At 39.5% G+C, this 18,152-nt stretch overlaps 1 protein-coding gene across 14 annotated transcripts in view; it reads left to right on the forward strand.

The window, feature by feature from the left end:
- TMEM164 (transmembrane protein 164) overlaps nt 1-18,152 on the forward strand; it is a 159,915-nt gene that overhangs the window by 24,955 nt on the left and 116,808 nt on the right. The window contains exon 3 of one of the 14 annotated variants that reach the window (XM_082447721.1): nt 12,612-12,715. The exons of 12 other annotated variants lie outside the window; for them this stretch is intronic. In XM_082447721.1, the coding sequence (XP_082303847.1) occupies nt 12,612-12,668 (57 nt within the window). In that variant the 3' untranslated portion in view covers nt 12,669-12,715. One more of the 14 variants, XM_082447720.1, reaches the window with a different exon arrangement.

An 18,152-nucleotide genomic window follows, 5' to 3' on the forward strand; every position in this document is an offset into this window, starting at 1 on the left:
ACCCATGGGATGTTTCAAAGGATTTTTAAAAATTTTTCTAAACATTTCTAAAGTTATTTTGTTGCTGATTTCTAACTTAATAACATTGTGATCAGGGAGTGTGGTCTCTGTGGTCTGGTTCTTTGAAATTTGATGAGACTTGCTTTGTGGCCCAGCATGAGGCCAGTGTCCACTAGATCAGCCTTGTTAATTTTGCTGCTCTTTGACAGCCTTACCCAATTTTTCATCTGCTTACTCTGTCAATTGTTGGGAGAGTTGTTAAAATTTACCACCACAAAGGTGGATTTATCTAGTTCTTCTTTTAGTTCTGTCAACTTTTACGTTATATATTTTGAAGCTGTGTTATTAGGGGTAGTAAGTTACTTTTTACATTTCTTTGTTAGGTCCATTGACCAAATGTTCAATATAGGCGTTCCCATTGCAACTTAGCCTGTAGATAGATTAGTAAAGGTGACTTGGTGAAAGCAGAAGCATCCCTCTAGGTGGGCTGGGTAAATTAGATTTTGAGCTCCAGGGAAGAAAGACATTTAAATCAGAATTGCACCTTCCCAGTTATAGAATTAAATTCTTAAAGCAATTTGACTTTGCCAAACAAAATTAACACCCTCATATCCTCAAGTGCCAGAGGCTTTTTGTCATCATTAAAACAGTTTTGAAAGCTGTATTCCTTTTGGGTTGGGCGAGAGGTTGGGAAGGAGAGCTTTATTTCTCTTGGGCCTTATAGACATTACTATTGGTTGGTCAGACAGTTTTCAGACCCTTAGGCATTCTGCTTCTTACTGCCTAGCGTTTTCAGTGGGACCTGGTTCAAATCCCGTTAACCTCTCTGCCTTTTAGTTTCAATGGTAATTATGTGGGTAGTACTCATTCTCCTTCCACTTGACAGGGGTGAGGTGTGCAGAAATTGAGATAATAGTTGCATAGGGATTCTAAATAATTAATCAGCTCCTCCGCTCACTCTGCAGAAAGAAAATCAAGTCTGTGGGAGACAAGCGCTCACGAGGACCAAGCAACAGAAATGATGGCAACGACTACACCTTTTATTAGATTTTCGAATAGAATCAGACCACATGAAGCTGGAAGTCATACAGAGAGACAAATTACATTTGGTCACATTTGGGTGGGAATAGAACTTTTCAGCTCCAGCTCTTGAGCCGGTGTGGTTCTGTGAAATCTCATTTTCAGGCTCTGTTAGGGCAGCCCCGTATTCCGATCGTATTTCTGAAATAAGCACTCTGAGCTGGTCCTCTTCACTAATGCCTCCTTCCCTCCCAGAGAGTTTCAAAGAAGGGGGAGCAGGTGAGCCAGTTAGGACCAACTTTCATTATTATTATCTTTTGATTATAGAAGTAACATATGATCATACATAAAAAACCTTAAAAACATAGGAATGGATAAAGAAAAAAGGAAATTTCCTGGGAATCCATCTCCTCAACCCCGTTTTTTTCTTTTTAAAGACTTTGGCTACTGTCAAAGGATCTCTCCTCCCCACCCTCTGGTCCTTTCCTTCCAATTTGCTTTTATTACCGAAGTTTAGTGCCAAAGAAATTTCAAACTAATTGCGGGGGCAGGGGGAAGGGGGGGCTCTAGCTTCTACAGAATATGGCTGTATGAAATAAAGGCCAGGGCTTACGAACTGGATTTGGAAACACCAGTTATTCATCCTTATTTAAAAATGGATAAACTGTAAGGCAGGGAATAAGATTTTAGGTACCCACATCCTGATCTAGCTGTGTTTATGTCTTAGGGGATGGGTGGGCAAGAGGTACAGTCCAAATTAGACCATTTCTGCGAAACTGCTTTGTAAACTAACGTGCTCTACAAATATGAGATTAGCATGAATGTTGTTGCTGACTCTGGGAGGGGCAGTCTTATGTGTTTATCTAAACAGTTAATATGTGTCAGTGGGCCGTTGCACAAGCAACTAGCAAAATGGTATCCTGTGCCTCAGTTGTTCCTTCTATTTGCAATTCCAAAGCTTATTTAATCGCCCTCAGCAGCTTAATATATACCTCATTAATAGGGTAGAGAAGCAGAACTTGGCCTTAGAGGAGAAAGATCAGAACAAGTGTAACTTACTACTGATGTGCACAGTTAAATAACCCACTCGATGTAGGGAGTTGAAGAAGCATATAAGAAAGCGTCACCTAGTGCTGCCTCAAATACAGTAAAGTGGGTGACAGCACTCTATAAACCGTAAAGCTGGGTAATAATGCAAAGGATTGTTGTCATCACGACTGGGGAGATTGGCTGTCACCCAGCGACTGTGATATGCTTCCAGGCAATTCCACAGGGGTCTCATAAGCCCCTTTCCTGTACAGGTGCTAGAAAGTGCCACAGAAATACAGGCTCCTGATGACTGTAAAAGCCAGGCAGCTAAATTTAATAAGATATTTGTCAAGAAGATGGCAGATAATGACCAATTTTTGGTAGACAGATAGTTGTCTGCAGAAATAAAGCCTGTATTGAACTATTCTGGAGTGGGAAGAAGCATTGCTATGACAACAAATTACTTATATTTGATTTAGAAGAAGGAGAGCGGTGCAGCTTAATGGTTCAGAAAGCTCGTGAGAACAATTGTTGGCACCGGGTATATGTTAAAATGTGAAATGTTAAGTATGATCTGTTAAATAATTGATCACCTCAGTGCATTCTGTATCCAATCTCTCTCGTGAACCAATAAAATACAACATAATTCAATTTTTAAAAAACTGCTATCAGAGTTACATGCAAATTGTTCCATTTTATAAAGTACCCCAAATGAAATTCCCAACTTTAATTTGCTGAAATCCAAAAATTATCATGTGTTTAAAAGGGGAAAAAAAAAAAACCAAACAACCAAAACCCAGAGACCTATTTACTGTGTTTTTATTGCATCCAGACCTGAAATTACGGTAGTTTGGAGTTTCTCATTCTGTAGATGATTAATCTTCTTTGTGATTGGTTGTGTGCTTATTTGCAAGGAAACTAGTCTTCAGACCATTACCATCCTTTCACTGTGTTCATTCCTGAGAGAATGTGTAAACAGTGGTTTGTATGAACTGGTTATTTGCAGTACATCTGGGGAAGTAGGCCTGAGGCAGGTGGTGAGGGCACAGAGAACCTGGAGAAAGCCTGTAGACAGGAGGCTTTCTCTTAGAGAGAAACAGGTCTTTCCTCTTTCTAAAGATAAAATCAGGTGGACCATATTCCCTGGAGATAGGATTTAGGGCCTTGGCCACATTCTAAGGGTGGGTAGATCTAGGGACTCCTTAAGGGCTCTTGAGACGGAAGATTCTAATACTTTTTATTCTTTCCTTTTGTGCCTTTCCCTCCCCCTCCTCCCCCCCTTTACCCAATGTCATCTCCCTGTGTCCTTCTAGAAAAGAAAAGAAAAGTAAGAGACAGGAAAAAGCTTGGAAGTTGGAGGACTGACTTCATGAATACAGGATTACCACCCTGAACTTTCAAACTGTCTCTCCAGGCAAAAGTCACAAATTTGCATATGGCCTCCGCCTTTCTGTCTCGGAAAAAATTTGATTGGTCATTACTACAGGGAAGAGACCATTTCGTAGGGTTTATTCAGAGGAGGAAGTTTGAAAACAATGACAAGCCACATCTTAAGTTAACCTTCCCCTTTAAATGAAGAGTGGCCCAGAGTCACAGCCGCTGATGAATCACAGACTTTGCCTGGCATACAGTTTAAATTCCATCCTCTTAAATGATCTGCTGTTCTGTGTTTTACTGGTGGACATCATGTCAGATCATGTCCTGTCCTCCTCAGAAACTTCTAGTGCTCCCAGTAACTTGTAGAATAAAATCTGAAGTTGTTAGCCTGTTCCTCTGGCCTTTCACAATGTGGAAATAGACATTTTAGAAAAAGATTGCAAATGTAATACCTACTCGTTTTAGAAAATTTGGAAGATACAAGGGTTGGCAACCTTTTTATGTAAAGGGCCAGATAGTAAATAATTTTGTCTTTGTCACTACTACTCAACTCTGCCATTGTAGCACAGAATCAGCCACAGACGTGACAATACAGAATAAACACGTGTGTTTGTGTTCCAATAAAACTATAGACAAGTCAGTCAGTGGGTCAGATTTGGTTTGTGGGCCATAGTTTGCTGAGCCCTGGTATGGAGAATAAAAATCGCCCATAATCTTATTACCAGAGTGTTAACATTTTTGCTTAACTTTCCTCTTTCTACTCATATTGTTTTTTTAAAATTTAATTTAATTTATTTTTTATACAGCAGGTTCTTATTATCTGTTTCATACACTGTAGTGTATATATGTCAATCCCAATCTCCCAGTTCATCCCACCCCACCTTCCCCCCTAGGTATCCATACGTTTGTTCTGTATGTCTGTGTCTCTATTTTGCTTTGCAAATATGTTCATCTGTATCATTTTTCTAGATCCCACATATAAGTGATATTATATGATATTTGTTTTTCTCGTTCTGACTTACTTCACTCTATATGACAGTCTCGAGTTCCATCCACGTATCTGCAAATGGCACAATTTTGTTCCTTTTTATGGCTGAGTAATATTCCATTGTATATATGTACCACATCTTCTTTATCCATTCGTCTGTCGATGGGCATTTAGGTTGCTTCCATGACCTGGCTATTGTAAGTAATGCTGCAATGAACATTGGGGTGCATGTGTCTTTTTGAATTATGGTTTTCTCTGGGTATATGCCTAGTGGTGGGATTGCTGGGTCATATGGTAATTCTATTTTTAGTTTTTTAAGGAACCTCCATACTGTTCTCCATAGTGGCTGTGTCAATTTACATTCCCACCAACAGAGCAAGAGGGTTCCCTTTTCTCCACACCCTCTCCAGCATTTGTTGTTTGTAGATTTTCTGTTGATGCCCATTCTAACTGGTGTGAGGTGATACCTCATTGTAGTTTTGATTTGCATTTCTCTAATAATTAGTGATGTTGAGCAGCTTTTCATGTGCCTCTTGGCCATCTGTATGTCTTCTTTGGAGAAATGTCTATTTAGGTCTTCTGCCCATTTTTTGATTGGGTTGTTTGTTTTTGTGATATTGAGCTGCATGAGCTATTTATATATTTTGGAGATTAATCCCTTGTCCGTTGATTCGTTTGCAAATATTTTAACCATTCTGAGGGTTCTCTTTTCGTCTTGTTTATGGTTTCTTTTGCTGTGAAAAAGCTTTTAAGTTTCATTAGATCCCATTTGTTTATTTTTGTTTTTATTTCCATTACTCAAGGAGGTGGGTCAAAAAAAATCTTGCTGTGACTTATGTCAAAGAGTGTTCTTCCTATGCTTTCCTCTAAGAGTTTTATAGTGTCTGGACTTACATTTAGGTCTCTAATCCATTTTGAGTTTATTTTTGTGTATGGTGTTAGGGAGCGTTCTAATTTCATTCTTTTACATGTAGCTGTCCAGTTTTCCCAGCACCACTTATTGAAGAGACTGTCTTTTCTCCATTGTATATCCTTGCCTCCTTTGTCATAGATTAGTTGACCTAGGTGCATGGGTTTATCTCTGGGCTTTCCATCCTCTTCCATTGATCTATATTTCTGTTTTAGTGCCAGTACCATATTGTCTTGATTACTGTAGCTTTGTAGTATAGTCAGAAGTAAGGGAGTCTGATTCCTCCAGTTCCGTTTTTTGTTTTTGTTTTGTTTTTTTCTGAAGATTGCTTTGGCTATTCGGGGTCTTTTGTGTCTCCATACAAATTTTAAGATTTTTTTATTCTAGTTCTGTAAAAAATGCCATTGGTAATTTGATAGGGATTGCATTGAATCTGTAGATTGCTTTGGGTAGCATAGTCATTTTCACAATATTGATTCTTGCAATCCAAGAACATAGTATATCCCTCTATCTGTTTGTGTCATCTTTGATTTCTTTCATCAGTGTCTTATAGTTTTCTGAGTAGAGATCTTTTACCTCCTTAGGTAGGTTTATTCCTAGGTATTTTATTCTTTCTGTTGCAGTGGTGAATGGGATTGTTTCCTTAATTTCTCTTTCTGATTTTTTGTTGTTAGTGTATAGGAATGCAAGAGATTTCTGTGCATTAATTTTGTGTCCTGCAACTTTACCAAATTCATTGATTATCTCTAGGAGTTTTCTGTTGGCATCTTTAGGTTTATCTATGTATAGTATCATGTCGTCTGCAAACAGTGACAGTTTTACTTCTTCTTTTCCAATTTGGATTCCTTTTATTTCTTTTTCTTCTCTGGTTGCCATGGCTAGGACTTCCAAAACTATGTTGAATAAGGTGGCGAGAGTGGACATCCTTGTCTAGTTCCTCATCTTAGAGGAAATGCTTTCAGTTTTTCACCATTGAGAATGATGTTTGCTGTGGGTTTTTCGTATTTGGCCTTTATTATGTTGAGGTAGGTTCCCTCTGTGCCCACTTTCTGGGGAGTTTTTATCATAAATGGGTGTTGAATTTTGTCCAAAGCCTTTTCTGCATCTATTGAGATGATCATATGGTTTTTATTCTTCAATTTGTTCATATGGTGTATCACATTGATTGATTTGCGTATATTGAAGAATCCTTGCATCCCTGGGATAAATCCCACTTGATCATGGTGTATGATCCTTTTAATGTGTTGTTGGATTCTGTTTGCTAGTATTTTGTTGAGGATTTTTGCATCTATATTCATCAGTGATATTGGTCTGTAGCTTTCTTTTTTTGTAGTATCTTTGTCTGGTTTTGGTATCAGGGTGATGGTGGCCTCATAGAATGAGTTTGGGAGTGTTCCTTCCTCTGCAATTTTTTGGAAGCGTTTGAGAAGGATGGGTATTAGCTCTTCTTTAAATGTTTGATAGAATTCACCTGTGAAGCCATCTGGTCCTGGACTTTTGTTTGTTCGAAGATTTCTAATCACAGTTTTAATTTCACTACTTGTGATTGGTCTGTTCATATTTTCTATTTCTTCCTGGTTCAGTCTTGGCAGGTTATACCTTTCTAAGGATTTGTCCATTTCTTCCAGGTTGTCCATTTTATTGGCATAGAAGTTGCTTGTAGTAGTCGCTTATGATGCTTTGTATTTCTGCGGCGTCCATTGTAACTTCTTCTTTTTCATTTCTAATTTTATTGATTTGAGTCCTCTCCCTCCTTTCCTTGATGAGTCTGGCTAATGGCTTATCAATTTTGTCTATCTTCTCAAAGAACCAGCTTTTAGTTTTATTGATCTTTGCTATTGTTTTCTTTGTTTCTATTTCATTTATTTCTGCTCTGATCTTTATGATTTCTTTCCTTCTACTAACTTTGGGTTTTGTTTGTCCTTCTTACTCTAATTCCTTTAGGTGTAAGGTTAGATTGTTTATTTGAGATTTTTCTTGTTTCTTGAAGTTGGACTGTATTGCTATAAACTTCGCTCTTAGAACTGCTTTTGCTGCATCCCATAGGTTTTGGATCGTCGTGTTTTCATTGTAATTTGTCTCTAGGTATTTTTCTATTTCCTCTTTGATTTCTTCAGTGATCACTTGGTTATTTAGTAATGTATTGTTTAACCTCCATGTGTTTGTGTTTTTTATGGTTTTTTTGCTCTAATTAATTTTTTTTTCTTTTTCTTTTTTAAAATAAATTTATTTATTTTATTTTATTTATTTATTTTCAGCTGCATTGGGTCTTCATTGCTGTGCATGGGCTTTCTCTAGTTGTGGTGAGCGGGGGCCCCTCATCCTTGCAGTGCACGGGCTTCTCATTGCGGTGGCTTCTCTTGTTGTGGAGCACAGGCTCTAGGTGCATGGGCTTTCAGTAGTTGTGGCCCGCCGGCTCAGTAGTTGTGGCCCGCGGGCTCTAGGGTGCAGGCTCAGTTGTTGTTACGCATGGGCTTAGTTGCTCTGTGGCATGTGGGATCTTCCTGGACCAGGGCTCGAACCCATGTCCCCTGCATTGGCAGGCGGATTCTTAACCACTGCACCACCAGGGAAGTCCCTCTGTAATTGATTTCTAATCTCATAGCGTTGTGGTCGGAAAAGATGCTTGATATCATTTCAATTTTAAGTTTACTGAGGCTTGATTTGTGACCCAAGATGTGATCTATACTGGAGAATGTTCCCTGTGCACTTGAGAAGAAAGTGTAATCTGCTGTTTTTGGATGGAATGTCCTATAAATATCAATTAAATCTATCTGGTCTATTATATCATTTAAAGCTTGTGTTTCCTTATTGTCTGTCTAGATGATCTGTCCATTGGTGTAAGTGAGGTGTTAAAGTCCCCCAGTATTACTGTGTTAATGTCGATTTCCTCTTTTATATCTGTTACCAGTTGCCTTATGTACTGAGGTGCTCCTATGTTGGGTGCATACATATTTATAATTGTTATATCTTCTTCTTGGATTGATTCCTTGATCCTTATGTAGTGTCCTTCTTTGTCTTTTGTAATAGTCTTTATTTTAAAGTGTATTTTGTCTGATCTGAGAATTGCTACTCCAGCTTTCTTTTGATTTCCATTTGCATGGAATATCTTTTTCCATCCCCTCACTTTCAGTCTGTATGTGTCCCTAGGTCTGAAGTGGGTCTCTTGTAGACAGCACATATAAGGGTCTTGTTTTTGTATCCATTCAGCGAGCTTGTGTCTTTTGGTTGGAGCATTTAATCCATTCATGTTTAAGGTAATTATCAATATGTATGGTCCTATTACCATTTTCTTAATTGTTTTGGGTTTGTTTTCGTAGGTCCTTTTCTTCTCTTGTGTTTCCCACTGAGAGAAGTTCCTTTAGCATTTGTTGTAGAGCTGGTATGGTAGTGCTGAATTCTCTTAGCTTTTGCTTGTCTGTAAAGCTTTTGATTTCTCCATCGATTCTGAATGAGATCTTTGCCGGGTAAAGTAATCTTGGTTGTAAAGTAATCTTCCCTTTCATCACTTTAAGTATATCATGCCACTCCCTTCTGGCTTGTAGAGTTTCTGCTGAGAAATCAGCTGTTAACCTTATGGGAGTTCCCTTGCATGTTATTTGTCGTTTTTCCTTTGTTGCTTTTAATAATTTTTCTTTGTCTTTAATTTTGTCAGCTTGATTACTATGTGTCTCGGCATGTTTCTCCTTGGGTTTACCCTGCCTGGGACTCTCTATGCTTCCTGGACTTGGGTGGCTATTTCGTTTCCCATGTTAGGGAAGTTTTCTACTCTAATCTCTTCAAATATTTTCTCGGGTTCTTTCTCTCTCTCTTCTCCTTCTGGGACCCCTATAATGCGAATGTTGTTGCCTTTAATGTTGTCCCAGAGGTCTCTTAGGCTGTCTTCATTTCTTTTCATTCTTTTTTCTTTATTCTGTTCCACGGCAGTGAATTCCACCCTTCTGTCTTCTAGGTCACTTATCCATTCTTCTGCCTCAGTTATTCTGCTATTGATTCCTTCTAGTGTATTTTCCATTTCAGTTATTTTATTTTTCATCTCTGTTTGTTTGTTCTTTAATTCTTCTAGGCCTTTGTTAAACCTTTCTTACATCTTCTGTATCTTTGCCTCCATTCTTTTTCTGAGGTCCTGGATCATGTTCACTATCATTATTCTGAATTCTTTTTCTGGAAGTTTGCCTATCTGCACTTCATTTAGTTGTTTTTCTGGGGTTTTATCTTGTTCATTCATCTGGTACAAAGTTCTCTGCCTTTTCATTTTGTCTGTCTTTCTGTGAATGTGGTTTTCCTTCCACAGGCTGCAGATTTGTAGTTCTTCTTGCTTCTGCTGTCTGCCCTCTGGTGGATGAGGCTATCGACTCCTCATATTGTTTTACATGGTTGTGACTATGTTTTGTATACTACCAAACTTATACCCTGATTTTTTTTCACATAACATTCTCATAAACATTTTCCATGTCATTTAAAACTTGTCAGAAATATAATTCTTTTTTTTTAGAAATATAATTCTTAATGGCTATATCATACTCCATTCTATAACTAGATCATAATTTACTTCATCATTTCCTATTATTTTCTTAGTTATAAATAACGTTGCAAAAAACTGCTTTGTGCATAAATCTCTGTATTTCAGATTATTTTGTAGGCCATTTTCCTTCTTGTGGAATTGTTGGATCAGGGGGTGTGAATGTTTTTAAGGAGCTTAATATGGGCTTTTCAAAAAAAGTAGTACCCATTTACATTCCCACCAGCAGTGTCGAAGAGACCCCATTTCACCTTGTCCTTGCCAACAGATATTCTCACTAAAGCAAAATCTTTGTGAAAATGGAATCTAAGTTAATGTATTCTTTGATTATTTAGGATGCTCAGGGAAAATTTCAAAGCATTGTTGATTAGCTGTCATATTTCTTCCTTTGCTCACTCGGCCATAAATGTACCCTGGGCCCTAACTCGCTCCCCCTTTTGCTTATGCAGTTTTCTCCTTTCATCCTCCGAGCTCCTTTTCAAAATTGTAGTCATCCTTTAGGGCCCAACCCAGATCTGAAATCATCTCCCTCTCCATGCAGTCCTCCCTTGTTCCTCCCATTCATTTGATCTCTCTGCCCCATAGTCCCTCTCTTACAGCCTTTATCCCTTTCTGCCTCCTTCTGTAGTTTTCTGTATATGGACTTTCTTCCCAGGGCAGGGACTGGGTCATGTGCTCTGTACTGGCTTCCAGAACCTAGCAAAGAGCTTAGGTTACAGAGGCCTGACTAGTCTATGAATGCTTTGTTGAAGGTTTCCTGAAGTCTGCTACATGTGACTTTAAAAAAAAAAAAAAAAAAGGATGTTTTAATTACCTGTGATGTTTACAGAGCTGGTTGGGATCAGTAATAAGAAATAAGAATGTTTTCCTGGTTACTTAAGATGGGCTGTATCCCTAAGTCCTATGCATTCCTTTATGTTAAATCTGGATCTTCAAGTTTTCCAAGGGCTGGTAAGCAACAATTTTTACACACATTAGGCTACTCCTCTCTTGCATGTATAGTGTAGTACTGCACTATTGAATAGAAGTTTCCATGATGATGGAAATGTTTTATATTTGTACTCTCCAATATAGTAGCCACTAGCCAGGTGCAACTACTGTGCACTTGACACCTGGTTACTGCAACTGAGGAACTGATTTTTTCGTTTCATTTAATTTTTTTAATAAGATGTCTTTTAAAAATTTATTTATTTTTAAAATTTTATTTATTTTTGGCTGCTTTGGGTCTTCGTTGCTGTGTGTCGGCTTTCTCTAGTTGCGGTGAGCAGGGGCTACTCTTCGTTGCGGTGCATGGGCTTCTCATTGTGGTGGCTTCTCTTTTCGCAGAGCACAGGCTCTAGGCACGCAGGCTTCAATAGTTGTGGCACACGGGCTCAGTAGTTGTGGCTCACAGGCTCTAGAGCACAGGCTCAGTAGTTGTGGCGCACGGGCTTAGTTGCATGTGGGATCTTCCCGGACCAGGGCTCAAACCCGTGTCCCATACAGGAAGATTCTTAACCACCGCGCCACCAGGGAAGTCCCTTATTTAATTTTAAGTACTTTAAATTGAAATAGCCACAGGTAATAGTGGCTACCATATTGGAAAGTGCAGGATCAGACAAAATATTTAAAGGTACAGTCCCTTTTTTGTATGGCTAAGAGAAGCTCAGTGTTTATAGTAATCTAACGTAACCTTGATGTTGTGGCTGCCCAGAATTTTGGTGAGGCAGCCCAGATCCTGATAGAACTGTGGTGAGAGAAGAGGCTGTGAGTTTGGTTCAAAATGGAAACTGCCTCCAGTGGCAGATCTGTGTTGGGAGAGGAGGGAGATGGCGCCAGATTGATATAGAGCGCGACAGGCTGGAACATCCAGAGGAGACATGTGGACTTGATATGGTCGGTAATAGGGAGCCATTAACAATTCATGAGAAGAGGAGAGAGTGGTGTTGCAAGGTCATCTCTGGCAGGGGCATGCAAGCTACTAGGAGAGGATGTGAGTTATTAGCTCCTCCTTTATTGGGTCGGGCTGGGCAGTAATGATTCACCAAAGCCCTCAAAACCCAGTCCCATCAGAAAACACAAATGATTTATTTTTGCATTAGCTTCCAGTTATTGTGTGCCTTCCTGTGGCTCAGATCCACGCCAGCATCGAGCGAGGAAGGCTCGGAGTTGGGAGGTGGGAGAGAAAGGCCGCCTGTGTGGTCCTGGTGCCTTGAAAGGTGTGTCTTGGATGGCTCCCTGAGCCTTCAAAACCTGGCAGCCCACTCATTCTGTTCCCACTGGCCCACTTCCTTTAAGGACCAGTGGAAAATTTCTCATGTTTTTTTGTTAGAATATTTTGAATCTTATTGCTTTCCCCCCACCCTACTTTTCAGTTCGGTTGAACATTTGTGTTTCTTCCTTCTATCTGCTCCTTTTGCTCCCACCATGTCCCTGACTACTTTGGTTATATTTTTATAACCCTGTCCTGACTTTAGCACACAGGCTTGATGATTGGCTGGCATTGTTCTAAAGATCTGCCTCTGGACTCATTTTTAGGGAAAGGAAAACCACTATCAAAAGGACTCTGCCTCTTCACACTCCCCATTGTGCCCAGCTAAGGCAGCTGCTCCCATTTGCCTCCCAACCTCCAGACACAGCTTGGCCCAGGGACACAGCCTAGCTCAGAAACACCCTCCCTTTAGGGAAAAGGTGATTTAGCAAAGTCAAACCCACAAGCCTGCAGAAACCATTGACCTGAGCAGGCCCTGGAGATGTCTGACAGTTAAATCTCCATGTGTCAGCAGGCCTTGCTACTGAGACCAGAGTGCCCTGTCCACATCATTCACGCAAACAGGGGCTAGTTGCTGCGAGTAAAGGTGGTCTGCGTGCGCCTCAGCTCATCTCCTGCTCTCGAGATACAGCTAGAATAACTGTGAGTAGCACTCACCTCAGCAGAGGAAAGCAGCTTCCTCATAGTTGCCCGATTAAAGGAAAGAGTTGAGCTACACAATGTAAGATTGTTGCCAAGATCAATGGTCTTTTAATGGTTTCTGTCCTGATCATGGAGGTGGTATAGTTTACGAGTGAAGAGCATGGATTCTTGTAACACGCATTTACTGAGAATGTGCTGTTTGCCAAGTAATTCTGCTTGGTACTAGCATCTGACACTAGTGGGTTAGAATTTGGGTTCTGCCAGTTGTTAGCTATTTGAGCTTAGGTGAGTTTAACTTCTTTGAACTTCAGTTTACCTGCCTGTAAAATGGGAGTAATAATGCTTATTACCTTGTATGGTTGTTGTAAGGATTAGAGAGTATCTGTACAGTACAGTTCCTGGGACCTAGTAAGGACTCAATAAAAGGTAACTGTTGTTATTATTAAGGGGTCCATTTCAGTTTGTAATAACCTCAAGGTTAAGCCTGTTGATCCAACGTCCTTCCTCCTCATCCTTCAGCATCCTGGCTTTTGCCTTTCTGAAGCTACATACTCAGAATAAGAGACATTGGGTGTGGTGGATTTAATAAGATTTTCTTGATGGAAAGAAGGTTCCTAGGTACCAGATGACTGAGCTGGGGAAAGCTCTCGAGTTGCCTTCTCTAAGGAAACCTAAGGTAATTGCCACCTGTCTGAGAGATTTCTGCCCTGTCTGAAAGCCAGGGGGCAGGATATTGATGACAGCGCCTCCTCCTGGCCTTTTCAAGAGTAAGTGCAGAAAGTAGAGGCCACTTTCCCAGGAAGTTGAATGGGTGGGTGGATAGGGGATATTGTTTTTGAGTCAGGGACACCTTTTGTTCCGTACTTGAGTGGTCATGGTCTCGCCACCTTAGGATGCTCTGTTGGTTTGGCTTTAAGGAAAGCTTTCCAGTTGACCTCTTAATCTTCAGAAATAACACCGGAAGTCACTTAGGCTATCACCTTCCATAGAAAACTATGCAGAGTTGTGTTCTAGGGCTTCAGTGGGTCTAGATTTTGGTTTTCTGTACTATCTGGGCCAAACTTTCTGAGAGTGATACACATGGTGTGTGGATGAGGGGCCAGGTGTGCTTCAGAGGGTGAGGGTCGTGTAACAGTAACATTGAAATCCCTCAGCAAGACTGAGGGGTCGTCCACATCTACTGCCCTAACGGGGGACCCTAGCGAACAGGCACAGGACTAGATCATTGCCACCAGCTCGGAGATATATTCACAGATAGCAAAATTAAATGTTCAGAGGACGTCCCTCTAAGAGCTACAAATGTTCTCTCCTTCAAATTTATTCATCTCTGTTGCTGTCTCTTTTGTAAGAATGAGAAAAAACTGCTTGTGATACAAATCTTTATGTTAAGTCCTGCTTCACGTGCAGAGGGGCAGCTTGCAAAAGTAAGGACTTCCACAGGTACCCATTTAGAAAAAATCCTTTGGTGATGTGAATTATAGCCTTTGAATTTCTTGGTTGTGAAATCTTGATTTTTAATGTATTGGGTTTGCTTCAAGCAGTTTGCCTATGCTGTAGGCTACAACCTCCTTTTAGTGAAATGGCGAGGTATGTCCCCTTTATAAAATACTCAGGGAAATGGAACCATGTCATGGTCCCCGTTGATCTAGGTCCCTAGAGACTTAAGACCTCAGAGCTGTAACTGCACCTCTGTTAGTTCTGTTAGAATGTGACTTCCCAGCAGCCTTTATCTGTCTGTATTTTAAGGAGTTGTCTACAGTCACTTCATGATGACAGAATACAGGGTAATATAATTAAAAAGAAAAGAAAAAGAACAGAATGAAGCCTCTACCTCTTTCTGCTGGTCTTTGCCTTCTCTTGTTTCACTGAACCTCCCTCCCTGTACACTCAGCCATCCTCTGAGGTTACCTACTGGTTGAGCTCATAACCACGTTGCCTCTGAGGCTAGTGGACATGCCCAAACACTGATATTTGGGTCCTAACTTTCAGCTCGATTTAAAGAGTTGCTACTGTTGAATGTCATCTTTTTTTCCTGGATCCTTATGGTAAAGTTTGACCCTTTGGATAAAACACCTAGGTGAGCAATGGATTAAATGGGAAATCTTTCCATGAAACAAATTCATTTAATAGTATTACCTTGTATGACAGGTGGTAACTAGACTTATCATGCTGATCCTTTTGTGATGTATCAAAATATCGAATCACTATGTTGTCAATGGAAACTAACATAATATCGTAAGTCAGTTGTACTTCAATTTAAAAAAAGTAGTATTACCTTGTAAATAAGTAACAAACATGAACAACTTCCATCTTCACCCCTGCTAGCCATACAGCCTGAATGGGAAAGTTGATCAGTTTTTTGTTTCTTCAGTTTTGATTTTACTTGAAGTAAGTTATCAAAATCAGACACATCCCTGATTGTCCAGAAGTCCACAAAATATTTGTTGCAAATTGATCTAATAAACCAATTTGGTTGTCTACAGTTATTCGATTCTATTTTGGTGGGTATCATTCATCTTCAATAGTTAGAGGTAGGTGAGGGCTATAAAGGTTTCCTCCCTGCAACCAGTATATTACAGTGAAAGCAATTCAGATCAAATTCTACCAAACAAACATTTATTAATAATCAGGCACAAAAAAGTCATACAGCCTGATCTGTATGCCCAGAGACATTCTATCTCTTATTGTTGCCAACCACTATCTTGTGTGAAAAGTTCACTGCAGGTAGGTGTGACAATAGTCTAGCTATAGGATTCAGCTTGCCTTCTAATTAAAGGGCACATCCAAATCCTCCATTAAGTGTCTGAACATAAGATTTGTTGGGACTCCTGAGCCTAATGTGTCATTCCCAAGAGGCGAAGGTCATTGGGCCAGCCGAGTCTTATATCCAATTTATGCAAGGGTGGGAGTGCCTGAATAGTTCTAACTGATCCACTTGTCTTGAACACCAAGGAGTTCCCTAATGAAATAGCATTTCTAGTATCCATTGCTCTAATTAACAAACCATTTGAAGATTTCATAGCTGAAACATTTGAGTGTGGCTTTTTATCCATTAAAAAAATTAAGGTGTGTTTTACATACAGTAAAATTCACCCTTTTTAGGATAGAGTTCTACGAGTTTTGACAAATATATACCATAATCGAGATAGAGAATGCTTTCATCACCCCCCCCAAAAAAATTCCCTTATGACTTGCTTGTGAGATTAAAAAAAGCTTTATTGAGATATAATTTATGTACCATACTGTTCACCCATTTTAAGTGTATAGTTAATGATTTTTGGTATGCTACATTATTAATTTTTTAAATTGTGGTAAATATATATATATAATGAAATTTGCCATTTTAACCATTTTTAAGTGCACAATTCAGTGGCACTAATTATGTTCACAATGTTCTGCAACCATTACCACTATTTCCAAAACGTTTTCATCACTCCGAATATAAGCTCTGTACCCATTAGGCATTAAGCAGTAACTCCCTATTTTCCCCTCCCCCAGGCCCTAGGAACCACTGTTCTATTTTCTGTCTCTATGAATATGCCTATCTAGCGCCCTCATATAAGTGGAATCATATAATATTTGTCCTTTTGTGTCTGGCTTATTTTGTGTCTTTTGTGTCTTTTGTGTCTTATGCTATTTTGTGTCTGGTGTTTTTAAGGTTCACCCATGTTGTAACACGTGTCATTCCTTTTTAAGGCTGAATGATAGGGACTTCCCTGGCGGTCCAGTGGTTAAGACTCCGTGCTTCCACTGCAGAGGGCATGGGTTCAATACCTGATCCCCGGTCAGGGAACTAAGATCCCACATGCCACGCAGTGCCCCCCCCCCGTCCCTGCCAAAAAAAGGCTGAATAATATTCTATTTTATAGATACACCACATTTTGTTTATTCATCTGTCTGTGGACACTTGGGTTGTTTTCCTTTGGCTATTGTGAATAATGCTGTGATGAACAAGTATCTGTTTAGTCTCTGTTTTCAATTCTTTGGGGTATGTACCTAGGAGTGGAATTGCTGGGTCACATGGTAATTCTGTGTTTAGCTTTTTGAGGAACTGCAGAACTGTTCCACAGCAGATGAGCCATTTTACATTCCCACCAGTAACGCACGAGGGTTCCAACTTCTCCACATTCTTGCCAGCACTTATTTCCTTTTAAAAAATTATAGCCATCCTAGTAGGCATGAAGTGGTATCTCACTGTGGTTTTGTGTTGCATTTTCCTAATAACTAATGTTGTGCTCATTGGCCATTTGTATATCTTCTTTGGAGAAATGTCTGTTCAAGTCCTTTGCCCATTTTTTTTAAACTGGATAGTATGTCTTTTTGTTGTTGAGTTCTTGACTGTGGGCTTTGATGAGAGATTTCAGTTGCTAACTAATCACCCCTGGAGTGTGTATTCTCAGTTAGGGTTCTTCAGACGTTAACAGTGGTGTACTGATAAACATTTAAAGCCCTGATTTATAGCATTTGCCAATTCGTGTGGTCCATTTCAAATTACCAGTCTGTCCTCACTAAAGTAACAAAGGCATTGTAAAGGGATGCGCAGAATCGACTCTTGCTAGCCAGTGCTGTTGGGTTTCCAGCACAGCACTAAATGTTAATTAACTGCCCTACAGTGTAGAAAACTAATATACACATACATATCACAGTGTCTATGCTGAAAGTATTTTAAATTAAATTTCAGATATTATAACTAAAATTAAATGAAATAGATTTTCAAATAACAACTCTTTAGGAATAGCTACTATTTGTTGAGCTCATCATATGCTAGACATATTCCAAGTGTTTGATGCATATTATCAGTCAACAGAGGAGGAAGCTTAAAGCAAGTTCAGAGTAGGCTGAGACTTGAACCTGGACTCCAGAGCCACTGCATTTGACCTCTGTTTACACCGCCTTCTGTCCCATTCATGGAATTTACTTACTGAGTGTTGACTCCCATAAACAGAGTGAATGAATTGCTTTCTTCTAACCTCAGAGACCCTTCTATGTTACTCTTTCGCCTTCAGCCTCTCCAAAACCTACAAATTAGAGGTGAAAACCAAAGCCATGTTGGTACTACCTATCAATGAACTGTAGAGGGTTAAAAATATCCTTTTCCTGATTGCAAAAAAACCTCCCAAGTTTTGTAAGAAAAATGTCAAAAATAGAAAGTGAAAATCCTCCATAATCCCATCTATCAGAGATAATTATTAACAGCTTGCATTTATTCTCTCAGATCTTTTATCTTTTTCTGTACTTTTTTTTTTAACAAAACTGGGATGATTCCTTACAATCTGAAATTTTTCTCATCGGACAGTAGAGTTGGATGCCAGTGCATGTAGCACAACTTCATTCCTTTTAATAGCTACATAATGTCTCTGGTGAGAAAGAAGCGTAAGGGAATTTGAAGGGCTGTTTTGAAGAAGGGATAATA

Source organism: Balaenoptera physalus, assembly GCF_965194825.1.
Source record: "Balaenoptera physalus genome assembly, chromosome: X".
Taxonomy (NCBI): Eukaryota; Metazoa; Chordata; class Mammalia; order Artiodactyla; family Balaenopteridae; genus Balaenoptera; species Balaenoptera physalus.